Here is an 11,539-nt window from a genome sequence, read left to right as displayed (position 1 = left end):
TTAGTTTTAATACATTTTAAGGGGGAAGAGCGACACATTTAGCAATTAGGAAGAATTCTGAATCAATAACAACAGATCGAACAACAGCAAATATAATGGTACAAAAAGCATTGGAATGTCTTACGTAAAGAAACAAATCAACTGCAAGAACATAACAGCAATAATTATAATGGTACTGGAATGTCTTACATAGGAGAGTAATATCTCTTAATAACCAGTAGCTAAAGTTCAACGCCCAAATAATTTCTTCAGATGAATTAGCACTCTCTGGTGATGTGTTAGGAAATATCCTTCTGTGAAAACCATTACTTGAAATCCAAGAAACGTTCCTCTTGGATCACCAAGAATCAATATGCCAATAAACGGAAGCGTACCTGAATTCATGACGATAAATTACTCTCTAGAGCAGTGCGGCTTGTCTTAAAGATCAACACGTTTCCCTAGTGATATGAGCAATGAAGGAATCCCACTCCTTGCGAGTAACTCCTTCTTCAACTGACTTTCTAACTTCATAACCCAATTCCTCAGCCCTTTTCCTCACCTCATTTCCTTCCTCCGACTTCATCAATATCTCCACAACATCACTAATCCTTGATGAACTCACTAGCTCCTCTCTTTTCTCCCATTCTCTAACAACGAACCCCACTTTGAGCACTAGTGTGATTAGCACAGCATTCCTTGGCTGATCCGATTTCATTGGCCAAACCGCCATGGGCACTCCCATGGAAATGCTCTCCATACAAGAGTTCCATCCACAGTGACTCAAAAACCCACCAGTTGATGAGTGCCCCAAAATCTTCATTTGGGGCGCCCAATCTCTCACCACCATCCCCATTCCTTTCACTCTCTCCTCAAACCCGTTTGGAAGTAGTTGAGCTCTTTTGACATCTTCTTGATCACCAGCAGCTCTCAATACCCAGATAAACTTTATCCCACTTTGCTCTAACCCAAGAGCCATCTGTTTTATTTCTTCATCTTTGAGTGTAATTGTTGTTCCAAAAGAAATGTACAAGGCAGAGTTTACTTCTTGCTGGTCCAACCACTCCAAGCACTTGTCTTCTTGTCTATAATTCACTAATTCTAACGTGACAGGGTTCAATGGCCCAACTGCCCATATCTTTTTTCCGCCTAAAAGCTCTTTATCATTCTCTAAAAGATCCAAGAAAGCCGCTTCAATTGATCGACAAGAGTTACTGATGTATCCGTTACCTCGGGGTTTCATACACCGAGCACGATGATCGAGGTACCTGTTGATGTCAGGTGGAAAACATTCATCACGACATGGAAGCTTATAACCCAACTCTTCCGATGGACTCCCATTGAAGGGTGAAAGTAGTGAAAGCTGATATGCTGTAGAAGGCGCACGATTCAGCGTTAGATATGGAATCCATAACTTTCTCGATAAAAGGCTCCATTAAAATGTCGTATACGATGACGAGTCTTGTAGCGGTGGGCGCGAGGGAATGGAGAAGAGCCGCCATTGGTTTGTGGAGGAGGTCTGGGGAAGTGGTGGGAAGAAGACTTGGGAGAGGAATTGGAAGGTCATGGAAAATGATTTTGGTATTGAAGACAAAGTTAGGGTTCGAGTTATTAGCATAATTTGTTACGAGTGAACGTGATTTGACCTGGGAATTGTGGGCTGGGGAGGCTAAGTAGTGAATTGGAAGATTGTTGTTGGAGGAAATGATGAGGTGAGAGAGTTGCAAGAGCTGGTTGAGATGGCTCTGAGCTGGGAAGGGAACCATTACGACCACAACTGATGGTGATGAGGATTGGTTCATGGCTACTTGATGATGAATATTGGTGTGGCTATTGATGAATTCTCGGAGCTGGGAAGGGAACCATTACGACCACAACTGATGGTGATGAGGATTGGCTCATGGCTACTTGATGATGAATATTGGTGTGGCTATTTCTCGATATATATATATATATATATATATATATGTATATATATATAAAGCAAGGTTTAAGTCTTCTGCGTTTTAGGAATATATCTGAAGTCTTCTGCGTTTTAGGAATATATCTGAACTGGGTATGTCAATATATGATTGTTTTACTATATAGGAATCGTCTGCAGTCTTATTTAAAATGTGTATATATTAAGAATAATAAGAATAATTTTATCTTTTTATGTCCCAAAAAATTACTTTGAGATATTAAAAGAAGATTTTTTTAAAAATTAAGATATCAGCATAAAATTATTAAAAATAAAGAATACTAAACTCATATTATAATATAACACAAGATATTAAAATAAAATTTTCTAAAAATAAAATGCATGTATGTGTAATTCTACCGATAACCAATGCCATAGGCTGTGCCACAGCTGAGGTTAATTGAACATCCTTTTTATTTTCTTTTTCTATTAAACAAATCACTTTCAACGTTCAAAATACCAAAACTAACCCAAAAATAAACCCTAATTCTCATCTCCTTTCTTTCTCCCCTCTCATTCTCTCTTTTTCTTCTCTCTCCTTTTCTTCTTCTCTCTCCTTCTCCTCTCACAACGCCGACATCCTCCTCCTCACGCGACCCCATTGCCAGGAATTCGAGAAACAGCTCCACGTGGAAGAGAATCTATCTATTTAGGTCTCGTTTATTTCACCGATTCGAGTATTCAATTTTAAGTTTCTACAGTAAAAAGCTTTCAAGAAATATCATATTTATTTTTTTTTTTTTGCTACAGTGAAAAGCTCTTAGAAAATATCACATCTCAGCTCGAATTGAAAACTCGAATCCGTGAAGTGAACGAGGCATTAGTAATAATGGCAAATTTCTCTTTTTTTTTATTTGAGAATTTCTCCTTTTTTTGTTTTGTTTAAAGAAACAGTAATTTTTATATTTATTATAAAATAATCAGTCTATTATTTTTATGAAAATATTGAAATCACTAGTTAAGGCAATAATTTTGTAGTGAAAATTTGAAATTAACTACAAAGGGGTGACATGGTCTTTATAATTGGTAGAAATGATTTTGTTCTTATAATTTGTAGAAAATGGTAGAGACCGTCTACGTCTAAAAAGGCATTGAGCCTTTCAACATTAAACCCAAGCAAATATACTGGTTTCGTTCATTTCACTTATTTGAGTTTTTAATTTCATTTTTGTTATAGTTAAAAGCTTTCATTAAAAGTCACATATAACTTTTTTTAGTACAGTTAAGAGCTCATACATAAAGTCATATATCAGTTTGAATTAAAAATTCGAATCGACGAAGTGTCGAGCCACTATTTTAGTGATTTACATATGTGTCCATTATAAAAAGAGTGAAAAAAGCAATGTCCTCGAATAACTATTTGCACATAAGTCTGTATATTGACATGTACTGACCTTTTTATCTTTTTTAAACCCTTTTGAGGACCATTACGTTTTTTTTTTTTTTGAGATTCTTTAACACATCTGTGTTATATGTATGAAAAACGCTTTTTAGATAATTGTATCAGAACAGTTTTGTTTTTGAAATATAAATCAAATGAGGATCACGTTTTTAATGATAAATTCCGATTATCTAAGATAGACATCCAAGTAATATTGTTAAATTGTGTATATATAGTAAAAAGAGAGCCCAAAACTGGTCATTTTGTGTAAATACTTCTTTAATTTTACAATTTTCCTTTCGTTCGTCCACTGAAATTTTTTAAACTACAGTTTTTACATAGATATTTTTTAAGTTTCTATTATCCCGTGTTTTAACTATGAATTTACAATATTTCAAAAATCATAAAAAAGTTTCAGTTATACTCTAGAATTTGACTTTAAATGCCAAATGAATAAAAAACATAAGGGAGAATGTAGTAAATGACATATTTTTGAAATTAAATTAAGGTGATTTTTGGTTCATAGGTTCAAAATTATGATTTATGATTCTGATTTTTTAAATTCAAATTTTTTGTGAGAGAAAAACACTATTGCAGAATCAAGAACAATGATTATAAACCAGGCAGAACTCTTAAAATAAACGTCACCTAAGTAAACAACATATAATAAACTATTTGAGGTAACTAGCAGTTTACCGTGTAAATGTTTTATTTACTATTAGTAAAAAGATTGTTTTCCATGTAAGTTTATTTTTATAACTTTTAAAATATTTTTTCCTACGTAAATAAAGATTTTTTACAACATATTTTATTTTTTACCAATCATAATGAAACGTTTACCTAGTAGAGTGCTATTTAATTTAAATAATTTTAAAATTTACTATTTACTTAATTTTGAAAAATCTGCTATTTATTACAATTTTTGAAAAATGTCAACATGCTACAATATAAACTCATAATTCGGAGACTTTAAATTTAAGAAAATTTCTGAAAAATGTCAACATACTACAATATAACTTAATAATTCCGAGAATTAAAGCTTTAAGAAATGAATTAAACTCAATCACAAACTTGATTAATTTGAACGAAAAATAAAATATTAAAAAAAAATAATTGACCGAGTCTTTTACCTCCCTTTTTTTTTTTTTTTTTTTTTTTTTTGGCTCTAGAGAGCACTTATGAGTTGTGGAGGCACATCTTCTTCAATCAAAATTGCGGAGGCACTGCAAGTAATATAGACAAGGCTACTTTCTTTCGAAATTACTATGAATCTATTCAAGGATAAAAATTGTTCTTAATTTAATGAATATCACAAAGATGTCTAAATTCAAAGAATGCACATCTTCTTCAATCAAAATTAGGTATTATATAGTGATTGTAGGTATAACTTCTATGTGATTTGATTTCATATATTATCTCATTTGAAGATGCAAAATTCAAATTCTCTCCTCAAATATAGCAGTGAAGGACTATCTATGAGGATTCTATCATCTGAGACTTAAGGCTAAATATGACTTAAATTGATGTCACTTTTTACTCTTTAGATATTACCGAAAGCATAATTTAGATTCCTTTGTGATCCATTTATGGTCTCAATAGATTGTCACGTAACCGCTAGGCCGCGGGCTTGAGGATCCTTTTTCTCCAATTAAAAACATTAAAAAAGAAAAAACGCATTTGACATTATAGATAATAATAATTAAGAAATATGATGGTAATTTAAGTCATTATACGATAACACGACTTGAAATCCGGATCGAATTAAAGGATTTTTGGTTTATTATAAATGTGGTTGGGTCATATTCTAGTTAATACGATTGACACAATTAATAAATGAGTTATGATTGACCTTCTAACTCGAAGTAACCCGAATTGACACGATTAACTATATGCGTCATTTATAAATTAATTATATATGATGTAACCTAAAATTTTATATGGTGTAGTGAATACAAATACCATGAATTTCAAAATTATTACATAAATTATACTTATTTTTTAAAAGAAAAGATAAATTGATTAATAAACTATTAAACGTGTCATAATTATGTTAAATAGATCATACTTATATCAATTATTTATTTAATATATGCATTTAAAATGGGTTACGTGCGCAAACTAACACGATTAATAAATGAGTCATGTTTGGTTTGATGTTCTCTCACACGAATAATAAACAGATTGGACATGAACACGACTCATTAGCACGAATTGCCACCCATGTCAAGGAACACACTTTGACCTCGTTCATTTTACTCGTTTTGAGTTAAGAACTCGAGTTAAAAAATGAATTCATGTGAGAGAAAATATTATAACAGAAAAGGTTGAATTTAAGTTTTTGTATGAGAAAAATTTGTAGTAAAAAACTTGAGTTGTAATTCAAATTTACTAAATGAACGGGGCCCACTAAGAAATTAGGTACCTAAAAAAATTAAGAAAAGAACAAAAAGAGTCAGATTTTGAATCTCAGAGGCGGTATCCAAGAGTTTTTTCTTTCGTTCTTTCTTTTTTTTTTCTTTTTAATTTATATTTGTCATATCACTAGATGGAATACTACTAGCTCTAATTAGTATCAAACTACCTTTTTGTAATGGAAATATGTTATATGCTCTGTACAACGAGTTCCGGACGTGGATTTTCATCCCCATGTAAAACAGAGCAAGTTTCAATAAATCTGTTAGAAAACAAATGAAAATAGCACAAAAGATTAACTACAGAGCATTAATGAAAATAGCACAAAAGATTAACTACAAGAAAATATGAAAGACAGAGATAATAGAGACACAATAAAATATTTTGACACGTTATCTACGTTGTTAAAAAAAAAAAAAAAAAAAAAAAAAAAAAAAAAAAAAAAAAAATTCAAACTTTCATAATTTATAATTCATGTGAGTTTGCAAACTTTGCAAATTTTCTTATAATTAATACATTTCCGCACTTTTGATAATATCCCGTTTATTTCACCGATTCGAGTTTAAAAAAACTTTCAGAAACAGTCACATTTAATTTTTTTGCTACAGTAAAAAGTTCTCACATAAAATCACATCTCAACTTAAATTAAAAACTCGAATCAGCAAACTAAACGGGCCCTTTACGGTTTTATTTGATAATTGGGAAATTGAGAAATTATTAAAAGTTCCACGACCATCAAATATGCAATATTCACTTCAGGAGAATTATAGACAAAAACAATAATATAAAATAGAGGTCATCCCATATTATTTGCTTAATAATAATATAAAATAGAGGCCACGTCTAATATCAGTTTTCATGACCTCGTCATAATTGCACTTATAATCGTAAAATTATCCAATATTTATATTATGAAATATGCAAAGCCAAATAGTCTATAGATTCAATACATTCGTTTGAAAGAATGCCAACGGCGATCATACCAAACTTGTTGCAATATAGCTTATTAAAGATAAAAATATAGACACGCCACAAGATTTTTATCACCAAAGAACATGCTGTACATGAATCATCATATTCGATATACCACTGGTAAAGATAATATTTAATCATCATGTTTGCATGACAAATATATAAATATATACATATGTGTGTGTATGGTACACACCGTAAAAAAAAAAAAACAAAAAAACAAAAAAACAAAACAACAACAACAACAAATATGTATACTTCATAAGTTTTTAAATTTCTAACATTTCGACATTGGAGGTAAGCAAAAATGTGGAGAACAAAATATTTGGTCTACTTGGTCCAAAGTTATCCGTATAACATCAACAAAGTTCATCAAATTTAAAATAGCGTTTATGCCTTTAAGAATAAATGTAACAATATTTTTTGAGACATTTTGTCTATTAATAAAGAATTATTTATTTCATATATCTATGTATTGTCCTCATTATGTTCATATTAGTTGAATGTATGATAAGCAAATGGAAAGTCTGAGACTATCATTATAAATCTTTAGGTCATGCATGTAATAAGAAGAACATGTGAAAGACAGAAATTTAAAGATGATAGTCTAAAACTTATGATCTACAATCGAATGAATAAAGTTGGGCACTTTTTTCATGTTAAGATTGTTATGTTGTCTACTTCCTAACGGAGACAGCTTGTCTTGGTCGTCGGAGGTGCGACTCTATGGGTAGAGACATTGATATAGTTTCTAGCAGTGAAATCTATATTGGGTCGGACCAAAGTTGAATTGTTTTAATTAATAATTCCGTTTGAATAAAACAATTCACTTTTGACGAATTATATGTTGTCATCTTAATCTTGATATGGATAATGAACATGTATGCTTGACTTGTATTTTTTAATGTACCAAAGGGAGACATCCTCACATTATGTAAAGGTACGCTTACCCGGTACATTGGGGGTATGACTCGTGTATGCGTATATTCGTTATTCATAGATAGTGGAATCTATAGCTCCTACAAGGAGTCGATGATATCATCTTATGCATTATCTATGGATTGAAAAATACGAGCGCTCGGCCATTAGACTACTCTGTGTTATATAATGATTTACTATTCGTAATGGTACGAATAGTTATTTTCTAATGGAGCAGTAATGGAACATAAGATAAATGTAAACGGGAAGGTAAAACAGAACTTGACCTCAAGTCGATTATGGATATCCAATGGGGATGATACACTAATATATTGAGTCATGGACGAGAGCTATTTAAAGCTTTGTAAATGTGCTATATAAATCGAGAGTGCAACTCTAGGCTTTTAGTTGAGTAGCGCTAGAGTTTTATGACTATGAGACAGACTTGTTGGTTTACAAGTAGCATTGTGAGTATAGGAGCTTGATTTATATATGTCCATCGGGTCCCTTTGCTAGCTTACATAATTTTCTGTTACGATACAGTGTATTTCTTAGCTTGATTTATATATGTCCATCGGGTCCCTTTGCTAGCTTACATAATTTTTTGTTACGATACGGTGTATTTCTTGCATATTGGTAACTTGTGTTATTTTTCATAAAAGAGGTTCAAAGTTAATATGAGATTGGTTAATTAATTCATGAGTGATCTATCGGGGTGAATTAATTGATAAATTAATTCTAGATAAATTGGTTGAATTATTATTTTAAGATTCGTTTAATATGGGAAGACTATTATATGACTATTTTGATCAGACAACTTCTCTATTGGGTTGCTTGAATCAAAATTGAGGCTATATGCAAGTTTTCCGTGGTGAAAAACTAGGAAAATAGGTTTTGCTTGTTCAGACAGGTCGACCGGTCCGGTCAAGAACAGGTCGACCGGTGAGTTATAACGTCTCTGTCACTGGTCGAGCGGTTGTAACGTGTAACGCATGTTGACGTGGCGAAACTGACTCCGTAAGCGAGATAAACTTTAGGAAATCTAATTGTTACGGAAATATGACTTCCTAAACACTATAAATAGTCCATTAAGTCACATTATTCACTAGATCACTTGAGAGACTTTTGGGGGCTATTGGTAAAAGATTCTTGAGAGGAAAAATTATTTAATTCTCAAGAACAATTTTTTTTTTTTGCTTTCTTGTGGTTGGAAGGAGTTCAAGAATATCAAGGGTATGATTCAATAGCAAAGAAGACCAGTTGGTTGAGGCTCCTCCAGTTGTTGTTTAGAACGCTTTGATCTGTGAGACGTTCTGTTTCTTAAATCTCTAAAGGTATGATTTAGATCTTTAGTATTTATGTTATATAGCATCATGAACATGTTCTTGATTGGTTTTGGCATTGATTTAATTTTTTTTTTAAATTTCATTGCACACTCGATGTCGTTTTTTCCAACAATAGCTGCATTGTTAATGTATTCATGTAGAGGTATCAATTGACTGTTATGGTCCGGGCCGGCCCGGCACGCCTGAAGGGCCTCATGTTTGAGGCCCGCAGCCCAGGCACGGCCTAGGCCCGCCACGGCCCAGGCACACGAAGGGCCAGTCATGGTCTAGGCATGCGAAAGGCCTGGCCCGGGACATGAAATTTTAATGAAGTTTGTGGCATTTTAGGGCCAACTGGCCGACTTATATCATCCGGTCAACTAGTCATTTTCTTGTAATTATTCATATTATTTCAATAAAATCACATTTTTATTGGGCATATGATATATTACTTTTTTCTGTCATCAAATTTGAAATTATGAAAAAAATCCAAAAAAAATTGTTAATCATAAGTGAAACTGAAGTGCATTAAGAAAATTAGGTTGAAATTGAGTTTAGACATAACAGAATCTTCTAGAAATACATAGGTTTTATAATTTACTTATCCTAGAATATTGGACTCTTTTTTCCTGCACTAAGATTTTATCCCGATCTCCCCACGAGTTTTACTTGATAAGGTTTTTAACGAGGCAGTAATTTATGTGTACTTATTCATATTCTCTTAATTCAATAAAATTACATCTTTTAAGGGCATATGATATTTTTTTAATTAAATATTACAAAAAAAATTAAAAGGGCCAAGGCCGGCCCGTGAAGGGTTTGGGCTGGGCCCAAGCTTGGCCCTTATGGACTAGTGCCGAGGGCCTGTGCTGGGCCTAAGGGTTTCTCCTCAGGTCCGGCCCTGCATTGTGTAGGGCCGTGCCAGGCACGGCCCAGGCCCGCCACGGGCCTGGGGTTAGAAGGGTCGTGCCGGCCTGGCACGACCCTTTTGACATCTCTATACTCATGGATAATATATCTATTAGTGCTTCTATAATAGACACCTAAATAAGTGTAATAACAACCATATGTGAAAATGGAAAATAAAACATAAGATATACCACCAAAGGTCTATTTAATTCGTTGATTTGAGTTTTTAATTCGATCTGAGATGTGATTTTATGTGAGAACTTTTTACTGTAGTAAAAAAATTAAATATGACTATTTAAAAAAAATTATTATAATAAAATTTAAATTTTAAATTTAAATTGATAAAATAAGTGAGGTTTAATAATTTAGCCATGTATATCAAACGTTCGAAGAGACTATGGAATTGTAGCTTGACAAGTCATAAGGATGATGATGAGAGCCCCCAAAGATGTGAAACAATTGTCTCCAACGAAAGCAAGGACAATAAAAACTGTGGATAAAGAAATAAAAAGCGGTGACGGTGGTGAAAACAGAAGTCAAGGGCCCACTATTGCTGAACATGCAATAAGAGGAGATAAACAAGCGCTGACGTAGCCACGTAATCTCGCGTAGCTTGTCTTAGATAGTGGCTGACGGTATCTACCACGTTTCGCGTTGTGATTGTCCGAAATAAGAAAGTGACCGGCCCGCTTGCTGCGCCAGCTGACATGCCTGCACCCTTCCCCCACTGGACACGCCACTTTACGCGAGTAGTTCATGGGGCAATCTGAGCCGTTGGAATATTTATTATTAATTTTAAATTGATTTATTGTCTAATTTTAATATCATTTTGCACTAAATTTTTGATACTATTCACATAAAAATATTTTAAATAATAAAATAAAATTAACCAAACACAAAATAAAATCACATTAAATTAAATTAAAAAAATTAAACAAAACGAAATAGAAACAATTTAAAACACAATGAAATAATCTTTGCTTAATATTTTTCTCCTTTTTTATTTTTATTTCTTTTATTTCATTTTTTCTTTCACTTTTTTTAAAAATAAATTGTATAGCCGTTGTTTTAAATTAACCACACGCACGTTTAACACTAAAGCTAAACAAAGATTAAAAAAAAGAAAACAAATGGCGTTGAATTGTAGTCTGATTTTATCTATTTTAATACTGTATTACTCTAAATTTTTAAGACTGTTTAGAAAAAAAATACTATAAATAATTGGAATAAAAATATAATTAAATAAAAATAGCTAAAATAAAATAAAATTAGATTGAATTAAATAAAAAACACAACGAAAAAAAATAAAATAAAACTAATTTAAAACACAACAAATAAGTTATAATTTTTTTCTCGTCTCTTGCATATTTGCATCAAATCTTTTCTCGCTTTTGTCTTTATTTCATTTTTGTCTTTATTTTTTTTCTTTTCTGCTTTTTTAAACAATTTGTCTTTATTGCATCAATTCGTGTATACTTTATAGAGTCTAAATATACGCCCATCAGGCTATCATTTTCACCTGTTGTTAAACCTTCCTTCACGCTGCACTTGAAAAGAAATAATGATTAGATAACGTGTTATAAACAAATGAAAATATTACAAAAGATTAACTATAAAAGATAAATAAAAAAGAGACATGAGAAAATATGAGAGACAAAATTATATTATTTCTTCACTTTGGTA

At 32.1% G+C, this 11,539-nt stretch overlaps 1 protein-coding gene across 1 annotated transcript; it reads right to left on the bottom strand.

Annotated features, from left to right (window-relative positions):
- Window positions 1-49: 49 nt before the first annotated feature.
- On the bottom strand, window positions 50-1,781 carry LOC21399578 (zeatin O-glucosyltransferase). The gene is made up of 2 exons (XM_024161521.1): window positions 1,431-1,781; window positions 50-1,342 (listed from the first exon to the last, which is right to left on the bottom strand). Exons 1-2 carry the CDS (start codon window positions 1,779-1,781, stop codon window positions 428-430), a joined length of 1,266 nt encoding a protein of 421 aa, XP_024017289.1. The 3' UTR covers window positions 50-427.
- Window positions 1,782-11,539: the final 9,758 nt, after the last annotated feature.

This window comes from Morus notabilis, unplaced genomic scaffold (assembly GCF_000414095.1).
Source record: "Morus notabilis unplaced genomic scaffold, ASM41409v2 Scaffold305, whole genome shotgun sequence".
Classification (NCBI taxonomy): domain Eukaryota; kingdom Viridiplantae; phylum Streptophyta; class Magnoliopsida; order Rosales; family Moraceae; genus Morus; species Morus notabilis.
This window is presented reverse-complemented; position numbering and strand designations above follow the sequence as displayed.